This window comes from Protomyctophum bolini (assembly GCF_963924005.1).
Source record: "Protomyctophum bolini genome assembly, chromosome: 11".
Taxonomy (NCBI): Eukaryota; Metazoa; Chordata; class Actinopteri; order Myctophiformes; family Myctophidae; genus Protomyctophum; species Protomyctophum bolini.
In genome coordinates, this window is record NC_137872.1 from 28454482 (window position 1) to 28478091 (window position 23610).

At 43.4% G+C, this 23610-nt stretch overlaps 1 protein-coding gene across 3 annotated transcripts in view; it reads left to right on the top strand.

The window, feature by feature from the left end:
- Positions 1–23610, top strand: part of stat5a (signal transducer and activator of transcription 5a) — an 80698-nt gene that overhangs the window by 39853 nt on the left and 17235 nt on the right. The window contains exons 2-9 of one of the 3 annotated variants that reach the window (XM_080777096.1): positions 2215–2267; positions 6497–6637; positions 8902–9058; positions 11784–11873; positions 15029–15203; positions 15959–16089; positions 17258–17409; positions 23327–23482. In XM_080777096.1, coding sequence (XP_080633222.1) covers positions 2215–2267; positions 6497–6637; positions 8902–9058; positions 11784–11873; positions 15029–15203; positions 15959–16089; positions 17258–17409; positions 23327–23482 — 1055 coding nt within the window. Of the gene's footprint in view, positions 1–2214; positions 2268–4226; positions 4261–6496; positions 6638–8901; positions 9059–11783; positions 11874–15028; positions 15204–15958; positions 16090–17257; positions 17410–23326; positions 23483–23610 lie in introns of those variants that run through there. The other 2 variants (XM_080777097.1, XM_080777098.1) reach the window with 2 other exon arrangements.

Below are 23610 nucleotides of genomic sequence, written 5' to 3' on the forward strand. Positions count from 1 at the left end.
TTTAAATATTGCACCAATTGTTTATGAAACACAGAAGGCGCTAAATTGTGTGCGGCACTCTAATTTCATGCAGTTTTACCAATCCCAGATTAGGACTTTGTGATATTTTATTTTGCTTTAATCCATGACCATGCATGAACCACATATGTAAACTCTCAGAGTTACAAACGGACCCTTTTATGGTGTGTGGTAAATTGCCGTAGTAATAAAGTCAGTGAAGGCTTGCTTATGACTGACTGGCTGTGTATTGCTGATTGATTTGAGTTTCTTCTTACATGACCTGGGGTAATTTCATACCTGTTTCCCCAAGTGTAACCTTTGGCCGCTGGCATTAACTAACACACGATATGGGTTCTTCTACGGCTCATTGTCCCTTTGCTGGATCTCCTCTCCTTTGTGTCCTTTGTGATCTTTCTGTGTTCTTTCTGCTTTGGCAATGTAAACGTATGTTTTCTCATGCCAATAAAGCCCTTTGAATTGAATTGAATTGAATTGAATTGAATTGTGTCCTTCTTGCTCAACCCACCCCCCCCATTTTGGAGTCATAAGACTGTCAGGCAGGCCCGTATTTTAGCTGAGGGAGGTGCAGGGCTACAGTAGACAGTGGTGGAAAGTAACTGAGTAGATTTACTCAAGTACATTCTTGACTACTTTTACTTTTACTTTTCCATTTTTCCATAATGTATACTTCTACCCCACTACAACTGGTATTTCTTCCACCACTGGCAGTAAGTATACTGTAGGTGGATCAGTGTAGACCTGTAGTGGGCAGAACAGCCCTGCTGGCTATAGACTGTCCTCAGTAGACAGATGTCACATGACATCTCCCTGCTGTGGCATCTCACTACAAAAGCAACACCATGGCAAATCCTAGACAAGATTTGGAGATTAGATAAGATGGTTTTTTTAATAGCAGTTTAGGGGTGCAAGTGCAACAGTTAATTCATTGATTTAATTGATTATTAAAAATATCAGTTTTTTATGAAAAGATAAATACATTTTAATAAAATAATCCATTTTAGGGTAGATTTTTTCTTTCTTGTGTCATCAACTCAACATTGTCAGGGACAAACATTTTCAAAAACTGCGAAAATAGCTTTGCGCCATGTTTGTTGATATAAAGAAATGCTACCTAATACCTATATACTTATCGCTACAAAGATAATTGATTAGTTGCAGCCCTATATCAGTGGTTATCTTATCAATTTAGACCGTATGAGAGCGTTGCAGGCAGCAAGAGCTGTGGACAGCACAAAAGCAGGGCGACGGGCATGTAAGAGGCTGGGAGACAGCGCAGAGAGATTCAGACGGTCAAACAGAGATATGCACATATTTGTCTGCAGCTTGCTGCCAGCATGTGGATTCCTGATGTTCTGCATTTCAGGGTCCAACCAGGAAAAGGAGCTGTCCCTATAATCAATCATGAGCAGTCTGACTCCGCACTAGTCTCTGGTTCCAAGTGCTTCAGAATGTAGCCTTAACCCTCCAGTATTGCGGTTGAGAGCAACATTGCAGCTGCCACAGCCCCTTTCAGCACTTGGACACATTTTTTATTTTTTTATTTGTACTGTATTATCATCCAGTTGAGCTTCATCTTGCTACAGTATATATGCCCCGTCATTGTGACATGTTTGTAGATTTAACCAATAGAGTCCATTTGAATCTTTTCGTAACCACCCCTTGGAAAGAAATCTAAATACTGAGGGGAACCAGACTCATTTCCACGCAGTGATATTAGTATGGCTACACAAGGCTAGTCATTGGCCACTGTGTCTTCTTTTTTTTTTTTAAGATATTTTTTGCGGCTTACGCCTTTTATTGGTTTTTTGAAGGGACAGACAGTAGGCTGACAGGAAACGGGAGAGAGATGGGGGGATGACATGCAGTAAAGGCCGTGTCGGGCTCGGGAGTCGAACCCGCGGCACACTGCGACTGGATTACCAGTCGGGTGCCCAGACGGTTACGCCACCGCCTGGGCGCCACTGTGTCTTCTAATCATTAAATGGTCCTTGTGTGGCTCCTGTCTCTGTGGAGAATGCCTTGTTTTCACAAACTGTAGATTGTAAAATGTTTGAAGATGAAGAGGGAATAATAACACATGGGAATTCCATTTCAGAGACTTAAAACATTTTTTTTGTCAATACTGTGGTCCCTGAGAAAAGCCTTCTGACTTCCTCTTTTTGCTCTCTCTCTCTCTCTCTCTCTCCCTCTCAGGTTGTCCTTCAGAATTTCCTGCTCTTTCATGGTAAAACAGAGCTGAAGGCGAGGTAAGTTGCACTTTTGTGTTGTTGTAATAATGCTTGTGTTGTGTGCGGTGGATAGTCCTGGAAGTGTCTCATGTAACAGGTAAAGAATAAAAGCTACATAGTGGTTGTCTTGGTGCACGTGTAGGTTTGTGTCACAGTGGGCTGGCATTTGGGTTGTTGTGTTAAGGTCGAGGTGACACATGTGAATGTTGTGGTAAGGCGAGGTGTAGTGAGACATTTGGTTGTTGTGGTAATTAAGGGGAGGTGAGACGTCCCCTGGGATGGCATCTCAATCTCACTTGGCGGTGGGAGAGTGATGGTGCTAATGATGAGGACCAGACACTAGGCAGGCGCCTGGAGCCACAAGTCAACGCAGCCTATAAAGAGACAGAATTTGGGGGCAGACAAAAGGAACAACTTATGTACAGTACCTGGCTGCATGTGCACAAATCGTTACAATAAAGGACTGTGGCGTGAACCTTGAGGTGATGACCAGCGAGACGTGTTGTCTTTTGGTACTATAACACACACACGGTAACTATAACACACACACAGACACAGCAAACACTGTGTGTGTGTGTGTGTGTGTGTGTGTGTGTGTGTGTGTGTGCGTGTGCGTGTGCGTGTGCGTGTGCGTGTGCGTGTGCGTGTGTGTGTGTGTGTGTGTGTGCGTGCGTGTGTGTGTGTGTGTGTGTGCACTTGAGTGCGGCCAATGGATGGAGGGATGTGCTGCATACTGGCAGCCACCCACGGGGGTTCAGGTCAGGACAGGAAAAGGTTGAGAGAGGAAAGGTTCCTCCTTCAACCAGCTGACATTGTGGGCTGGTTATATACAGTCCTTTGCTGCCTCACAGACTCATTCATTAGTCTGCCTGCGGCGACGCATGCATGAGGCCAATGGAAGCAGTCCTGCCTGTTTGTTTGTGTGTACAGTATGTGTGTGTGTTTGTTTGTTAACAGGATACCCAAGGGACATATTTTCATGATACTAGGAAGGAATGATCAGCGAGCTTGAGAGAAAAGATTGAATATCCCAATACTGATTTGATGCCGTTATACCACTGTCGCAAAATTGCTTGCTCTGGGTGGGATCTCTGTCGGTACTGCCCTACTTCAGAGAACTTGTAATACAATTGAATTGAATGCTGAGTTATTCAGTATACTTGATCGGGGTAATCGGGAAAACGGGATCATGTATCGATGGTTGGAATTATTGAACTCGAAACTGCATACAAAAAACACAAAATAAGCAAAATAACAATGGTGTGATTGGCTATACAATTATACAATTATATCTGAAAACTACACAGATGTGAAGGTAGCCTACTGGGGGGAAGCCACACTCTGTGTCATAGGCTCAATATGGCAGTTTGACACATTCAGTAGATCTCGTGATCTTTTGTGGCCAGATGTAATTTCTTGGGGTATATTAGGTAGGTTGCTATAATATTTTGTAAAGAAATACATATTTAGCCCCATGCTTGAATGCCAAAAACAGCTAAAATCCCTAAAATGAAAGAAAGCAGCAAATGAAGAAAAAAGAAATTACACTCATCTTTTACTTTCTCTAATAACAACCTAAAACATGAACCTTGGTTGAAAAAAACTTTGTGTGGTGACTGTGGTCACACACACACACACACACACACACACACACACACACACACACACACACACACAATTCACTTGCACACTCATATCAATCATTTGCTGACGGGGAATGTGCCACTTTTGAGAATTGCGAGTGGTGGGTGTATTGACTGGAAACAAGCAGCAGTGACCCAACGCCAGGTCTTCACCACTAACCACTAACCAGTCCCACTCATTATGCACCTGTTGACTCAACACAGAATCCTGTTTGGGCCCTCAGCATGTTCATGAGCATAAACAGCATGTGCACACACGCACGCACTAAACGTGCATTTGTGCACTAATATGACATTATTAATGCTTTATCCCCAATATGTCACCCTTGCAGCCGCTCTTAAAGAGACAGAAGCAGTATCTTTATCATGTGAGTGTTGGCTGAGAGGTCTTTGCTTGGTGCAGAATTCATCCATTCCATCCATCCATCATCATTATTATTTTTATTATTAGAATCCATCTGAATTTGTCACTGGCGCCTTGTCACTCCCACCTTCAAGGAGCCATTTGTTGTCCAAGCTAATTCATCTGAGACAAGAATTGCACGAGTGCTGTCCCAGACCCAAGGTGGGTAAGAATACCGGGGGAGTTATGGCAAGCCAAGAAAAACAACACGCCCAGCTCAAACTAGATGAGGTGGTAGAATAAGAAGGGAGATATATTTTTTTAAGTGCTGCCGCCAATTGGCACTGTAGTCTGGGCACACCTGTCAGCAATTAATCAATATTGAGGACTCGCCCAGTTCCCCACACAGGCATGTTTTAGAGACGACACAGCCGTCTCAAGCAAACTTGAGCCACGAGACACACCACCGAGCGAGCTAAAGCGAGCCGAGTTGCCGCGTCGAACGTTGCGAAGTTCGGCCCCGTTCGAGTTGCGACCCGATAGGCACAGAATAGTAAATCCTCGTCCCACCTACAATGAACACAACGGAGCACTCTCTACCCCACTGACGGCCCGTCTCACCTAATCACAAGCCCCTCCCTTCGTAGGAACGTCCCTCCCTTCGTTGGGCTGAAAACGGGGTCACGTTTTGGAGACTACATGGGACCATGGGGCCTTGGGGCGTGTGTCAGGGAGGGTAAGCTTCTGTGACGTCAGTGACGAACGCACATAATCTTGCCAAGCTTCCTGTGAACCATGGCTATGCATTTCTTTAAATCACTCTGGATTAAATGCTAAATGCCTAAATTGCAAACCAGGCTACCTCCAGTGTTCAGTTTGAACTCTTACCTCCAGGTACAATACAGAAAGTACATTCATTGATGTAAAGTCATATTTATTCCTCTTTATATAACTGCAAATAAACCTGATGAAAATGAAGAGAATTCTGATTCTTGGTTGATTTATTTTCTGCAGCTGCGCTTGTTAATAACAACTGCTGCTTGCAGCTTGACACATGAGTGTGAACTATAGCCTACTCAACCTTTATAGTGCAACAGGGCAAAAGTTAGTCACTGTTGTGTACAGAGCAACGTTGTTTTAACTGGTATGAGGCATGGCTACTGTGAATAATCTAATACAGTGTTGATTTTGACAGTATATTTTGATTTAGTTTTAGTCATATTTGAGTGTTTTAGTGTTTTAGTGTTAGTCTAGTTTTAGTCGACTAAATCTGCAGTTGATATTGACGACAAAAAACACATACAATTCAGTCATTCAGTGCTACTGGATATCTTCCCTACTAGTCCCTCCCTAACATTTTTGTCTAGTTTTTATTTGTTGACAAAATGTCTTTGTTTTAGTCAGTGTTTTTATTTTGTTTTCGTCAGTGTTTTTCACTGACTAGTTTAGTCGACGAAATCAACACTGATCTGATATAACGTGGGTTTTATATTTATTTTTCTTTAATGCCATTCTCAACATGACAGGAAACGAGTGGACTCCACATTAATAATCTCATGCATAGCCAGACCTCCGCTGTCTCCTCAAACAGATCAACCTGTAATAAGCTAATGACGGGTCCTCCCACAGTTAATTACACTGGTCGATCTAGCCAGATTGACAGTTCAGTCACAATGAGAACAATGAGAACACAAGAGGAGCTAAAAAGATAGCTTCTGGTGGACGGATCAATTCACTTTGCAGGTTACAAATCCAGTCTAGAGCTATTAAATGGGGAATGTGTTCATGGGTGCAAATTACCAGATACAGTAAGTGGGCTCTAGTCTGGCTGTGTGTGCAAATCACAAATCCAAATTTTGGATTTGTGATTTGCACACACAGCTCCGTGCACACACAGCTGTTCATTGGAGACGGTGTGCACCGCTCAAAAAGATGAACCCTCCCTAGGGGTGTCAATCACCATCGTTGAGACACTGAATAGACTCTCTCTGAGGGAGATTTGACTGGGTTGTTCACACTCGCAGTGTGTTGGTGGCTTGTTAACGACCATCATTGTCTCATTGATTAACTCTTTTATGAATTAAAATGTGTACGACCATCCATTGGACTCAAAGTTAAATTACAGTAGCTGACCTAACCCTTGGACTGAGATTAGAAACCCCTCACCTATTTTCATCCAGGGGTACACTTCTAAGAACATCGACACTGGCCCTAATCACCTATCTTTCCCTTCTTTCTTCACCATCCTGCTCCCCTCCCAGCAGGGTGTTTCAGATGGCGGTGTGGATCCAGGCCCAGCAGCTCCAGGGAGATGCACTGCACCAGATGCAATCCCTCTATGGTCAGCACTTCCCCATCGAAGTGCGACACTACCTGTCTCAGTGGATTGAGGGCCAGATCTGGTGAGTTGTGTGTGTGTGTGTGTGTGTGTGTGTGTGTGTGTGTGTGTGTGTGTGTGTGTGTGTGTGTGTGTGTGTGTGTGTGTGTGTGTGTGTGCTTTCATCACGTTGGATAGACGAAACGTTTGTCGTCCTTTCATGTAGAAAATAAAACATAATCCGCGGTACACGTGCGCACACGGTTGTTAGTGGTTTTACTGCACAAAATGGAATAAAGTACCATGTTTGGGACGTTATAAAACATTAATCCGAGTTTGTGCTAAGAAAATGTATTGTCCGCAAGCCTAAAGTGAGGCTAGACTACAGATATGGAGGGCGGAGGTGGCTTTTTGCCTTTTACCTTCACCATCCATTTCACTGGCACTAGCTTCACCATCCATTTCACTGCCACTAGCTTCACCATCCATTTCACTGCTTCACCATCCATTTCACTGCTTCACCATCCATTTCACTGCTTCACCATCCATTCACTGCTTCACCATCCATTTCACTGCCACTAGCTTCACCATCCATTTCACTGCTTCACCATCCATTTCACTGCTTCACCATCCATTTCACTGCTTCACCATCCATTTCACTGCTTCACCATCCATTTCACTGCTTCGCCATCCATTTCACTGCTTCACACCATCCATTTCACTGGCACTAGCTTCACCATCCATTTCACTGGCACTACCTTCACCATCCATTTCACTGCTTCACCATCCATTTCACTGCTTCACCATCCATTTCACTGCTTCGCCATCCATTTCACTGCTTCACACCATCCATTTCACTGGCACTAGCTTCACCATCCATTTCACTGGCACTACCTTCACCATCCATTTCACTGCTTCACCATCCATTTCACTGCTTCACCATCCATTTCACTGCTTCACCATCCATTTCACTGCTTCACCATCCATTTCACTGCTTCACCATCCATTTCACTGCTTCACCATCCATTTCACTGCTTCACCATCCATTTCACTGCTTCACCATCCATTTCACTGCTTCACCATCCATTTCACTGCTTCACACCATCCATTTCACTGGCACTAGCTTCACCATCCATTTCACTGGCACTACCTTCACCATCCATTTCACTGCTTCACCATCCATTTCACTGCTTCACCATCCATTTCACTGGCCCTACCTTCACCATCCATTTCACTGCTTCACCATCCATTTCACTGCTTCACCATCCATTTCACTGCTTCACCATCCATTTCACTGCTTCACCATCCATTTCACTGCTTCACCATCCATTTCACTGCTTCACCATCCATTTCACTGCTTCACCATCCATTTCACTGCTTCACCATCCATTTCACTGCTTCACCATCCATTTCACTGGCACTAGCTTCACCATCCATTTCACTGGCACTAGCTTCACCATCCATTTCACTGGCACTAGCTTCACCATCCCGCCTTGGCAACATTGGTAACACAACAGCATGGAATCGGTTAACTCCTAACTGCTCCCCGGGATCTGTACAAATAGCACTCGCCACTCCTAATACAGTAATTAGGATTTCACGTGTATGCAAATGTAGGGTGACAAAAAATACCCCAAAGGACTTATTTACAATGTCAAATATCAACATTTACAAAGAAACCCTCAGATAATCCTAACTGACACATTTCTTTCTATTAGCCCCACGCTGAAAGGGACACGGTATATCGTCCTATACAATTAAGGTCTCAATCCCTCCATGACGCATATTTGAACAGCATGGTTGAGCAAAGACCCGCCCGGCAGCAATATTTAATGCGATGTATTTGTCCGTGTATATGTATTTTTGTTGACAAAGTTGTAAATGTCAACAGTATGAAACTCTATACCGTCATATGTATACATCTGTCGCGTGAATTATCTGTGTATCAGATTGTGAAAATATAATAAATGTAACAATAATAATAATAATAAAATTATTGAAAGACAGAACTAGTGTATTGTCTGCTAGCCTGCTGCTATACTGTTGACTTTTACAACTTTGTCATGAGTAATTCAACAAAAAATATATATAATATAACACACACAATACATTGCATTAAACAGTGCTGCCGGGCGGGCAGGTCCCGCTCCAGGATTTAGATATATGCAGATCTTACAGTACTTTTGTTGATGACACATGGGACTCAGGGACTCAATCCTCAATCAAATGAATACACCTCTATGTGTGCATGCCATGCACTTATCCAGCCTAATGCAGTCCACCAAAACTAAATTAGCCCATTCATTCATGCGTGTCTTTGTGTGTGGGCATGTGCACATGTGCCATCAGGGATGCCATAGACCTGGAAAACCCCCAGGAGGAGTTCAAGGCCAAGCGTCTGCTCGACAGTCTGATCCAGGAGCTGCAGAACAAGGCCGAGCACCAGGTGGGAGAGGACGGCTTTCTGCTCAAGATCAAACTGGGACACTACGCCAGCCAGTTGAAGGTTAGCATTAGCAACACAACCACACTACGCCAGCCAGTTGAAGGTTAGCATTAGCAACACAACCACACTACGCCAGCCAGTTGAAGGTTAGCAACACAACCACACTACGCCAGCCAGTTGAAGGTTAGCAACACAACCACACTACGCCAGCCAGTTGAAGGTTAGCAACACAACCACACTGACTATGCCAGCTGGCTGAAGGTTAGCATTAGCAACACAACCACACTACGCCAGCCAGTTGAAGGTTAGCATTAGCAACACAACCACACTACACCAGCCAGTTGAAGGTTAGCATTAGCAACACAACCACACTACGCCAGCCAGTTGAAGGTTAGCATTAGCAACACAACCACACTACGCCAGCCAGTTGAAGGTTAGCAACACAACCACACTACGCCAGCCAGTTGAAGGTTAGCATTAGCAACACAACCACACTACGCCAGCCAGTTGAAGGTTAGCAACACAACCACACTACGCCAGCCAGTTGAAGGTTAGCAACACAACCACACTGACTATGCCAGCTGGCTGAAGGTTAGCATTAGCAACACAACCACACTACGCCAGCCAGTTGAAGGTTAGCATTAGCAACACAACCACACTACGCCAGCCAGTTGAAGGTTAGCAACACAACCACACTACGCCAGCCAGTTGAAGGTTAGCAACACAACCACACTGACTATGCCAGCTGGCTGAAGGTTAGCATTAGCAACACAACCACACTACGCCAGCCAGTTGAAGGTTAGCAACACAACCACACTACGCCAGCCAGCGTCTCAAGCGAACTTGAGCCACGAGAGACGCCACAAGTTGCCGTGTTGAATGCTGCAACGTTTGCTTAGCCGACTCAGCCCTGTCCGAGTTGCGACCCGATATGAACGGAATAGTAAATCATGTTTGCCCCGACTGCCACTCAAAGTGGCTACTGGCCAATCACAGCGTGTCCTTGCACACATGCACCGGCCAATCACAGCGCATCCTTACTCAAACCCGAAGAAGATTCCGCTCGCCACTATGACACCAACATGCATGGATTCAAGTTCTCAGTCGCCACGACTGATTTCAGTCACTTGGATTCCATACAAAGGCAGCATGTCTTCTTTGAAAGCATGTCACACACCGGAAATAGCAGATCTACAAGCTTATAAGCTTGTAGATCGGCTATTTTCGTGACATGGTCAAAAAAGGTTAAAGCCTCAATCTGCGATTTCGTCAACTGGTTGGCTGTATGTAGAACAGCATCAGCAGAGGATTAAAATGATAATGTACCTAAACATTATAAGTGATAAAGAGAAAATGTAAATGATGATGTTTGGGTATATTAAATATATCCAAACATCATCATTACATTTTCTCTTTATTCCTCGAACATGGCTTCTTAGAATGCCCATACCAAACGTGAAAACTGTTTGAAAACATTATCTGGGAAGTGGGATACCTGGCTTACAATAAACTAAAACAGACGGGTGACTAAACTAAAACTTTATTTTATTTTATTCAGCACAGTATAAAAAACAATACAGTGAACATACAAATATAAGAAGGGTAAAATGCTAGGCTGAGGCAAAAAGCCCAAAAGGCTTATACGAGGCCTCTACCTTGTCTTGTAAACGTATTACTTTACTTTATTTCTTTTTTTAGACTGGAATGAACAATACACTATATCAATCTAATATAAATACACCCAGATTTAGCAAATATGCTAATTTACATCCGCAGTCCACACAAAACACACAAAACAGTAATTTAATACTAGAGCAGAGGTTAGTAGTTAAAAAATACCATGTGCTGTCTGATGCAGTATAAAACACAGACAGACAGTTAAAATGGGTGCTACTGTATGACAACAGGTATTTCAGGTGCTATGACAATTGGTATTATATCGTTCCTAAGTAGGCCGGTGACCGACGGGCATAGTGAAACACAATCACATTGAACGCCTCAAGCTAAAATGAAATTAATTTAATTGAATCAGAAGAAGACGAAGGCATATTTTGTCCAAAGTGACGGCACACTGGATAGCCATTTCAGTGGTTCGCAGGTGGTTAACGCAAACTCACTGGCTGCAGTTCTCAGAAACTGAGGAATCTGAAGGTGTTTAGGAACAGCTTGTATCCGTCATTAGGAAAACAAGCTGAGGGCAGCCCAAGCCAAGGGCCTTGGTAGCCACTCAATGCTACTATTTATTATTGAGCACCTTCCCCATGGATCTCTTCATCTGTTTGTCTTCTCTCTCCCCACTGAAGCCGTGCATTGCAGTACCACACTGTGTATACATGTGTATGCTCATGTGGACATGCATTGGACATTGCACACAATGTGTTCTAAAAATGCATACACATGCACTCACTCTGATGTTGTATATCACATTGTGTGTGTGTGTGTGTGTGTGTGTGTGTGTGTGTGTGTGTGTGTGTGTGTGTGTGTGTGTGTGTGTGTGTGTGTGTGTGTGTCCGTAAGGTGGCGTGCATCCATGCGTACATGTGCTTGTCTGTGTGTATGTATATGCCAGAGAGTCATGATGTCTTCATATTATAAAATGCACTGTGCTTCAGAGATGGATCTCATTAGGCTTGACTAATAGGGCTTAGCGTGCCCAGGGATTGGGCTCCTAAACTTAGCGAGCTGCTTCAATGGGACTAAATTGGTTGGTCCTGTGTGCCGGGCTGCTCCCCAAGTCAGTGGCTAACGAGCACTAACACGAGCACATGTTCTCCTTATCTTTCAGAGCACGTATGACCGTTGTCCACTAGAGCTGGTCCGATGCATCAAACATATCCTCTACACAGAGCAGAGGCTTGTAAGAGAAGCTACTAATGTGAGTCAAGCACACACACGTGCACACACACACACACACACACACACACACACACACACACACACACACACACACACACACACACACACACACGCACGCACTCACACACGCGTGCGCACTAATGTGGATACATGCATGTATGGATGCACTTGCACACTTATGCACAAACACACATGAATAAACACCTGTGGCTTCCATACATTATTCATTACCCAGCCTGCACCGTGCCCTGAAACATATTTTGAAAAGCTCACACGAAACATCATCGCGAAAATAATGGCAACTGACTGTGCGATGGCTAACACACACACACACACACACACACACACACACACACACACACACACACACACACACACACAGCAGCATGCTGTGACATTATGGAAATGGTGAGCTCGGGATCGCATTGAGGGAGAGACCCTCATTGCCTATGCCGCCGATTTACTACAAAACAAGCAAAATCTCCTCTCCTAGCAAAACAAATGCAGTAACAATAAGTTTAAAAATCAAGTTCTGTTTTATTTATTTTTACAATTCACTCCGGGTATGTGGGGCAGATGAGCACAATAACTATTCCAGATGAGTCAGTGCCTGGCTTTGGTTCCCTGGCCAGAACACTGAGAACACACATACATACTCGTGTATACAGTATGCCAAGAAATAGCCTTCCAAAAGGAAAACCTTCTGATTTCCTTCTAGAACCACAGCTGTAAGGGAGAAAGTAGTTAGATTTCACGTTTTATAACCAGCAGTACGTGAGTTATAAAACCATAAAGCCAGTGGTCCATAAAACACCTGCCTATCAATAACTCCTGGGCTGAATTGATTTCCAGTCCAGATATGCTTTTTCTATTACAGGGATGCACTTTAATTGATTGAGTTAGCTGTTTTACCTCTTCTGAATGTGAACACTCCACAGTGCTCCCGTCTGCAAGCAGCCTCCACTCTCTGTATGGCCAGTGTTCTCATCAGTGTTATGTTATTATGTTAGTGTATGCTTATAGAATATTACACAGTACAATATCATAGCTAATACAAGCGAGGTTCATTTAATGTGTGGGTGCGACATACAGTATTTGCCAACATTGGACTGTGAAAAAGAGGGAGGTTTTCTGGGGTAATGGCCTACATACTCTCAATGGCCCTGCCCCCATATAACCCTACACTACAGATTGTTCATAAAATAAACACTAGCGTATGAAATTAAATTACTCTTAAATGTATATCTCACAATAGATTACATGAATAAACCAGACTGGGACAAATCCCCATGGAGTTTGTTTGGGCGTAGGAGGTAATAACTAATGTGAATGTGAACTACCGGTAATGTGAATCCTGGATATGAAATGTTCATCTGCTAGGCTAGTCTGTAGTGGTCCCAATGATTTTATATTGTGTAGTTAGTTTGCAAGTTCAGCTTAAACACCACAGCAGGGTAAAACCATGGCAGGCTACATAAAACAGACCTTATATCAAGGTGTTGTAAGTAAGCAACACAGCTAATAGCATTAACAATGTGTTATATTTACATAATATACATGTAGCCTACATAGACACAGCATTGGCCACAGGATCGTACATCAACATTGCTGTCTTATGGGGGGGATGCAGACGTTGGTCCGACGTGCAACAGTCCGACACGTGCGTGGCCGCTTAAAACTCAACCGTGGCGCCCGACATGCGTTGCTGAACACCTTGAATGCCCAGATGTAGTTGGAACCTGTAAATCGGCATGCCCAGCGATTTGCAGCTTCAGTGCCCATTTCAAGGCTACTTTCATCTTGGAAGTAGCTAGAAGTAGCTAGATGTAGCCGAAATACCCTTTGGAGGATCGACAGCAACCGGAGCTATGATTACTTCTAACACGACTAGCGACGGGACCGCGATGGGCCGTCAAAAACACAATCTTTGGTTAGAATTGGGAAGCATTGATTTATTTTAGATCAAGAGTTATTCACGTTTTAAGCTTTTCGATCTCTTCGATTAAAATGGAGGGGGACCACTTTGGATGACGTCCTAACCGGAAATGACATTGAATGTTGCACTCTCAGTTATGGAATGAGTAACGTTCCGTCTTTTGATTAATCTCCGTTCTGGGCATCCGACGTAATTCATTAAAGGGACACTTCACCCTTTTTGCAAAAGAATATATGTTAATGACGTTTAGGAGCTTTAGAACACTTTCCTGGGGGTATTTATGTGTGTAATATGTGGTTTTAGATATTTTAGATTGTAGCAGTGAGCCTGTTGTCTCTGATGTCATGGACACTGGGCTCACTTCCTTCCTGGACTACATGTTGTCTCAGTAAGACAGCTCTCCCCCCTGTCCACAAGGAGGAGCAGTGCACCAAATAATTATGGGAATTTTAGTCCAGGAAGGTAGTGAGACCAGTGTCCATGACATCAGAGACAAAAGGCTCACTGCTACAATCTAAAATATCTAAAACCACATATTACACACATAAATACCCCCAGGAAAGTGATCTAAAGCTTCTAAACATCATTAACATATATTTTTTTGCAAAAAGGGTGAAGTGTCCCTTTAATAAGGCGGAGACCTCCGTCCCGGGACCTCTAAGTGTTAAGACTTACTCGTGGCTTCGCTGTGAGTTTAGGGTTAGGTTAGGGTTTGGGGTAGGGTGTCGGACTAATGCATGTCGGACTCTTAGTACGTCAGAACAAACACATGCACCCGTCTTATGGGTCTGGGCAACGTGCCGTAACCCCACTGTAAGAAAGACAGTATGCTTTCCCGAGTCATTTGTACCTGGAGACAAAGTAACTGTTTTATAACTACCGGTATTACTATCTAAGAAACAGGAAGGTCTGGCACCAATTGGACTGAAATGCATTTAAGTGTATTTCTTCTTGGGAACTGTTCCATCCATTTTCACTTTTCAGCAGCAAACTGAGCAGAGTGGGTTTCAGCTGTGTGGCAGGTATATGGGTATGACTGACTCCACTCGCTCCAGCTTCATGCTGAGCCTCAACTCTCTGTTAATGGTGGCAGTCAATCAGGTTCAACAAACAACCATAAACCTTCCAGTGATGGACTCTCAATCACCCAGTGGATATAGCCGTATAACGTTATTTGGAGGATACCATACTACCGCTGCACTACGTCACTCACTCACTCTCGCTTTTCTAATTGGCAGTCGAGTTCTCCGGTGGGCGGATTGATGGACAGCATGTCTCAGAAGTACCAGTTGATCAACCAAGCCTTTGAGGAGCTCCGTCTGCTAAGTCAAGACACTGAGAACGACCTGCGTAAACTCCAGCACAACCAGGAATACTTCATCATTCAGTACCAGGAGAGCCTCCGCATCCAGGGTGAGACTACAGAACACCACAGAGCATTGCCTTTCCAGTAGCCAATCTGAGATATAAGCCAGGAGTTACTAGTTAGTATGAGGAACAGAATAAAACATGGAACCAAAAGTTCGGAAATTTGTGTTTGGTAGATTATGTTGTACTTGTAACAATGCTTCTTGTCAATAACTTCAATACTGTTGGAAAGTCTGTTTATTTCCGTTTTAAATGATCCCTTTTAAACATCAGCACAGCTGAGTATGTGGGTTACTAGCCATGTCCTATTCTGCTGTTGCTATTGACTCTTGTTTGGTGGATTGGAATATTGAGGTCTATCACTAGAACGCAAGAAACCAAACATAATTGGCATTTTTAGTTTATCTAAATAAACTGATAATTTACCTCACCTCCCGTGCCGGAATACAAACATTCCTAATCCTGAGTGCTGTAGCCTCCCCTCGCCATTACCTATCCATGACCCGGCTCTGAATGGGGCCTGCATTATGCTATAGTATAGGAGCTGAGTTAATTATTATTCCATATTTGTCCATATACCTGTGTGTGTGTGTGTGTGTGTGTGTGTGTGTGTGTGTGTGTGTGTGTGTGTGTGTGTGTGTGTGTGTGTGTGTGTGTGTGTGTGTGTGTGTGTGTGTGTGTGTGTGTGTGTGTGTGTGTGTGTGTGCCAGTGTGTATTGGATTTTTTACTGACCTGTCACCCCACCCCACGCCCCCTCCTCCACCCTGTTTATTCTTTTCTCCCACGCCCCCCACCCCAGCCCAGCTGACCGGCCTGGCCACGCTGCCCCCTGCTGACAGACAGCTACGGGAGCCCGCCCTGCTCAGCAAGAGAGCCACGGTGGAGGCCTGGCTGACCAGAGAGGCCAACACACTACAGAAATACAGACTGGTAGGGATGGATAATGATGATAATCTTTATTGTCCCGAAGGATATTCATCTTCACAGTCTGTTCAACACCCACAACAAAACAACACATAACAGAGAAAAAACATATCACTGAGACAATACAAAACACCAGGTCCCCGCTGTACACGGAACCATCCTATCAGCACGGCAGTTTGTTTAATGCCGCGATGGCTGAGGGGACCTTTTCCTACAGCGTGCAAGGGCAGGGAGAGAGAGGAGAGATGTGTGAAAAGACGGCAGTGAGATGTGAAGTCTGGTCCTTGAGCTCAAAAGGAGGATAATGTTCTTCGTGCATTCACTGGTTGTGACACCAAGGACTCTAGAGATGATCTAGTAGCTGATGGGTGCAGATTCTTGAAGATACAATGTAAAATGGAATATCTGCACTCTCTTGAGTATGACACACAGCAGCAGTCGTCCTAGAGTAGACTGCTGCTGTGTGTTCATTACAAATAAAGAAGTTCCTAAGAAACTATACTGAAGAGAGTGCAGATATTCCTTTTTTTCACTGTTTCACCTGAACCTCATCTTGTTATATTATCTGGGTTTTGGAATCTGAAGAATGACGACACCTTTTTTCTTAAGCCTTTATTTGATAGATACAGAGACAGGAAACCGGAAGCCTCGGTAATATCCATAAATCAGTTGCGAGGGGCCTGCAGATTGCAAAATTGCCAAAGCCAAGAGCTACAGTAAGTAAGGCATTGGCAAAATTCTGTTCAGTGTGTCTGTGATAATTGGCTGTTGCCATATATGGGGCGGCGGTGGCTCAGGGGTAGAGTGGTTAGATGGGGACCACAAGGTTGCCAGTTCGAACCCGGGCTCCCCCAGTGTTGAGCAAGACATTGAACCCATATTGTGCTGGCTGGTGCCTTGCATGGTTTCCGCCGCCATCGGTGTATGAATGTGTGTGTGAATGGGTGAATTGATGCACAAATCTATGTAAAGCGCCTTGGATAAAGGCGCTATATAAATGCACCATTTACCATTTTTATGGAGAAGGCGAGGCGATGCTTCCTGTACCCGTGATCTGCATCCTGAAACACTTGTTCAGTTTCCCAAGTTCTTTGCAGTTACTATCGTTTGTGTTCAAGAATCTCTTGTTATATGTTAACACAAATGATGTGCGTGTGCGTGTGCTTGTGCGCAGGACCTGGCAGAGAAGCATCAGAAGACACTGCAGCTGTTGAGGAAGCAGCAGACCATCATTCTGGACGACGAGCTCATCCAGTGGAAGAGACGACAGCAGCTGGCGGGCAACGGGGGCCCGCCGGAGGGAGGTCTGGACATCCTGCAGTCCTGGTGAGAACCACCCAAGACCACCCACCTCTCACGCACTGCTGATTCGCACAGCAAGTTCTCATGTGGCTTTAGACTCTTTCGAGTAGAATTCATTTCGTTTTTAGCCGTATTTTAGTCGTCTGAAATGTTTTGGTTTGAGGCTACTTTTAGTCGACTAAACTACCGTGTGATTTTAGTCGACTAAATCTACAGTTGATTTTGTCGACAAAAGAAAATATATATATTTTGGCGGGGCCAAAATGGCCCACAACGTTGTGAGCTTGTAGATTTGTGGACATTTTCCCAAAACATAAAATGACTTTTCTTATGCTGCATTCACATGAGATCAGGCAAACGGTAGACGGCTCGAAACGACCTGTGGTATAATGCAGCATTAGTTCTACTGGATCTCTTCTCCGATAGTCCCTTCCTAACATTTTTCATTTGTTGATGAAATTGTCAATATATTCACAGTTTTAGTCATCATATCTTAGTTTTTTGTTTGTATTTCTTCTATGAAAAATGGTAGTCGACTAACTGTTTTCGTCATAGTTATCAACAGGAATGCACTGAGGACTCTATATCCGGAGCCCTCATCCAGTGGCATTTATTTTTCATGGTTAACCAACACCCCCATGTCACTAAAAACAAAACAAACTGATAAGACTGCTACTAAAGCGGACTCACCTACTCCCTGCTCACTTTGCTAGGCTGGGATGGCTTAAGGTGGAAGAAACTTACAATAGGTTTTGTCTTTAAAATAGTGCCCATACTTTACCTGTCAGACCACATCTCTAAAGTGAGAGGCCAGAGGCGTGAATTTCTGTTGTTACAAGTACAATAGAAAAACCCCATAATTAACTAAAAAATAAATAATAATATTAACTGAGGTGAATTTGTTTCAGGATCAGTCTGAAAGTCATCATTGTCAGCAGTCTATTTATGTTATGTGGCTGTCTCTGTGTGTGTGTGTGTGTGTGTGTGTGTGTGTGTGTGTGTGTGTGTGTGTGTGTGTGTGTGTGTGTGTGTGTGTGTGTGTGTGTGTGTGTAGTGGTACCAGTGTTTTCTGTGGTTGTCTGTGTGTGTGTGTGTGTGTGTAGCGGTGCCAGTGTTTTCTGTGGTTGTCTGTGTGTGTGTGTGTGTGTGTGTGTGTGTAGTGGTACCAGTGTTTTCTGTGGTTGTCTGTGTGTGTGTGTGTGTGTGTGTGTGTGTGTGTGTGTGTGTGTGTGTGTGTGTGTGTAGCGGTGCCAGTGCATGGCGAGTGGCTGTCTCTGTGTGTGTGTGTGTGTGTGTGTAGTGGTACCAGTGTTTTCTGTGGTTGTCTGTGTGTGTGTGTGTGTGTGTGTGTAGCGGTGCCAGTGCACGGCGATCAGTCATACGCCCTTCAGAGCAGTAGTGTTTGTATTGTGTCCCGTCTCTCTCACACAAGGTCAAACAGTAGTAGTATAGTAATAAAACTTGCAGTAAGTTATAGCATAAATCCAATTTCCATACATTCAAATTGTTTGCCAATATTGTCAGATCAATACCATAGTTTAAATAAATGGTAAATGGAAAATGGTGCATTTATATAGTGCCTTTATCCAAGGCGCTTTACATAGTTTGTGCATTACATTCACCCATTCACACACACATTCATACACCGATTGCGGCGGAAGCCATGCAAGGTACCAACCAGCACATCGGGAGCAATTTGGCCAATCACCATTGGCGTCCTCACTTTTCTGTCCTCACATTTTATTCTTTAGCTTTAAACCAATATCAACAACACCAGAGGGAGCTCCTCTGACCTATAGTTCCCCGTAGATTCGGCTCAAACACGTATTCTCCCACTCTGCCACTAACGTGTGGAATGCACTACTACTAGTACCAAGTACAACGGCCATTAAAAGTCTTGATTCCCCTCTGAGTTTTATAACCAAGCTAAAACATGGCTCTCCTCATTACTTGCGCAAGCAGAGCGCGCAAGTATTGTGGTCGTGCTGGTACGAATGCACGTGTATGCTTGGTAGGTATTGATGGTGACGTAATTAAGATATGTATCAATGCCGGGTTATAACTGGCTTTTGATGGTGACCTAATAAAGATGGGTTTCAGATTACATACTGTACATGTATACATAAAGGCATTACCTTTAATTCACCCGACACTGAAACATATCCTAATTACGTCACCATCGACAGCCAGTTATAACCCGACATTGAAACATATCTTAATTACATCACCATCAACATCAGTATACCTACCAAGCATACGCACATAACATTTCCAGCCGACCACAGTATAGTACTTTCAATTTACAACTTGCATTCATGTATACAGTACATACCGGTACATACGTTACCTGTTACCCAATCAATATTGAAACATATCGTAATTATGTCACCATTGACAGCCAGTTATAACCCGACTTTAGTATTTAATTTGTCAGGTTCTAGTTATAATTGGACTTAGATAATCTTACTACTATCTCGCCCCTAGAGTCAAACAACCTACTCCCTCAGCGAGTCCCGTGGGAGTGTCATCCTCTGGCCTCTGTAATGATACCATCCAGGAGTTATTTTTTAACCCATTTATTTACCAACTCGGGATTCCTGGATCGCTGCCCTCCACAATTTCCTATCAGGTTCTTGAGCTCTGCAGAGCCAAGCTGTAGCGCCGCAGCACGTCTACATAGGTGGTACGCTTCTTTCCCCTCCTGGCTTTGCCCTGGGTTGGCTCCCATAGGGTCAATTTACTTTCTTGTTCTAGTTCTGGGTGCCTGACACAGTGCCCTGCCTAATATATAAAAACTAAGCAACACAATTGGCTAATAAACTAAAAAGCAAGAGAACCAACATTTGCTATACTGTATGTCAAAGCAGGAGCAATTTTGACCTGAGGACGATTCTACAAATGCCTTCTAAATCCTGACAGTTTTCTGAAAAACCCATGTTTCTATGTCAGTCGTTTTCATGTCAAGGACCCCCAAAATTATATGTAATTGGCTGCCGACCCCCATCTGAAAATATGTTGTTCCAGCCTCCAGGGACCCCCCCCCGGAAACAAATATTTGAGTTAAAAACGTTTGCTCTATAAGAATATATATTCAAAAGTTTGCGCCACATTTTCACGATTTCTCAAAAATAGCAGATGTACAAGCTCGTAGCGCACTCGGTGGAGGGTTCCCGTCCTGAATGGGTTAATTAATAGCATTTATTTGTAAAATAACACCATGTTGTTGTATGGTAGAGCACTGTTTCCTAAACAGTGGGTCGGGACCCATTTGTGGGTCACGGAGCAATTTGTATGGGTCACGCCTTGAGTAAAATCACACCAGAATGTGAAGTGAGCGGTGGCCTTGGAGTCCAGCATAGTTGTTGACTTAAGCACGAGAGTTGTAATGACCGTGTGTTTGTGTGTGTGTGTGTGTGTGTGTGTGTGTGTGTGTAGCCGAGGACATTAGGGACGGAAATCAATATGATAGATGAACTGAATCAAGAAAGATTAATTGAATTATGCACTGTTTTTTGGTAGACTAAGGCCTGACTCACACCTTCGCAACATATTGATGTATGCTTGTTGTATGAGATGTATAGCTGATGCAAGCTCACAATGCATTTCCAATGGGAGTCACATGGTTTGACACAACATTTGTGTTGTATGAGGGGGTGGGGGGCAGTCGAAACACAGCCGAAAGCTGTACAACACAAATGTTGTGTCAAACCATGTGACTTCCATTGGAAATGCATTGGGGCAAGATGTATCACACCCTTTGTATACATCTAGCATGCATCAATGTTGTATGCTAGATCGAAAGGTGTGAGTCGGGCCTATGAAGCAGAGCGCGCAACTAGTTTTGCCCAGGACGATATTCGATGCGTATGCACTATGCACCGTCCCAGCAAATGACATAATGACTACTTGTGCCTGATACGGCAGTGGTGCCAGTCCAGATTACATACATGTATACATAGGAGCATTACCTTTAATCCTCCCGACACTAAAACATATCGTCATTACGTCACCATCCAAAACCAATTACACTCTGCATTGGGTCCTTTAATCCACATCTTTATTACGTCATCATTGAGAGCTAGTTATACATATACACACCATGTAATCTGGTCCCAGCAAATCAGGCACAATTGGCTGGGACGGTGCATACGAGCTGGGCGAAACTATTACTTGCGCGCTCTGCTTGTGCAAGTAACTAGAACTGCACTCTGTCGAGTGCCTACTTGGCAAACTGTCAAATCTCAGTTTCTCTGTGAATTATTAGGTTTAGCTATTTGCTACCTACCTACTTAAAAAGTAAAAAAGTAGTATTATGAAGTATGGTACAAGTTTCTATCTATAACAGATATAGATAATAGAATAGTAACATATATACATACATAGTATATATGTATAGCTCTCAGTGATGACTTAAGAAATATGTGGATTAAAGGACCCAATTCAATTCAATTCAAAGGGCTTTATTGGCATGAGAAAACATACGTTTACATTGCCAAAGCAGAAAGAACAAAACAACAATACAGCAATACAATCAAAACAAAAATTATGTACTTTGAAGGTCAGAATCTTCAATAGATCAACTTCTGTGTACCAAGATAACTCGATGCAGGTATAGTGCAGGAATATACTGTACACAATGATTAGTCTTTAGGGTGGTTGTGTTCCATTTGATATCCTTCTCCTATCACAGTAACTCACAAATCTTGCTGCTGTGTTTGCACATTGTTGTACTTCGCCCAGCAGATATGGGAGTTTTTTGTCATTGGTCATGTTTTCAAAATCTCCGTGTGTGGTTGTAATCTGTGGGAAGTATGTGTCTCTGATGTCTTGGTACAATGGACAGATGGTTAGGAAGTGTAGCTCGGTTTCCACTTCGTTTAGTGTGCAGTGGGTGCATAGTCTGTCTTCTCTCGGGATACAGGTCTGCCTGTATGCCCAATGCCAGAGTGTAATTGGTTTTCAATGGTGACGTAATGACGAAATGTTTTAGTCTTGGGAGGCACTGATTGACATATACGTCACCATCCAAAGTCGTCACTTACGTATTCATTACAACATTCTGTTTCTGAAGTGTATAAAAACAATTACCATCATGTTTCATTCTGGCATCACTGCCGTATCAGGCACAAGTAGTCATTACTGAGATTTGACAGTTTGTAGCGGTCGAAAGTACTTGCGCGCTCTGCTTGCGCACTAGTAGGCCATTTATGGCCTACTAGCAAGTATGCACTAACAAGCAAGTATGCACTCGACAGAGTGCAGTTCTAGTTTGTTCTAGGATTGTATGTTCTATGTTTCTTTTCTCACCTGTCTTTTTAATGCTGAGTCTGACCCTGGGAGCTGCGCTCCAAGATTTCCTATGCACTTGTGCGAATGGCAAATAAAATCTATTCCATTCTATTCTAAAATACCATTTATTTTCCTACATAAAAGAATAATATATATATATATATATATATATATTATTTATAAAAAGAAAATCTAAATATTTATTTTATATAAAATAATTTTAAAACAAACAAACACATCTAAGAAATTCCATAAATAAAAAGTAGTATTAATTAAGTTGTTAAATAATTAACAATTGTGTATGTTCTATGGAGACACTTTGACCCTGGTGTGTGGTAGGACATCTTCTGGCCAACCGTGTCACTACAGTTATTTGAAGTGGACGGCACACACCGGTTTAGACTACAACTACACTACAGTTTACTGTAGCTTTCACTTCCTCGAGAACTTCAGATCAGATCAAAAACCCCAGCTTGATTTCACAAATATTTGGATGTATCGGAGTAGACGTCGCTTTTCCCACCAGTCTCAGCTACAGGAGGGGCCTCATTTATTCCAAGGACACATTTCTGCAGAATGTCAAATATCCACATGAGTCCCGGACGGTTGTGTTCATGTTTTTTGTGTATTCTGTGCGTAATGCTTTCATCAGGTGTGAGAAGTTGGCAGAGACCATATGGTCCAACAGGCAGCAGATCCGGAGAGCAGAACACCTCCGACAACAGCTGCCCATCCCTGGTCCCATCGAAGAGCTACTCAACGAACTCAACAGCACTATCACAGACATCATCTCAGCCCTGGTCACCAGGTGTGTGTCTCAAGTGTGCTTTTTGTGTGTGTCTGTGTGCGTGCACATGTCGTCTCCCAAACTAAAAGTTGTGATACATTTTGAGCGCAGATTGTTTTGTTTTTTGTTTTTTTTACAAATGTTTATCT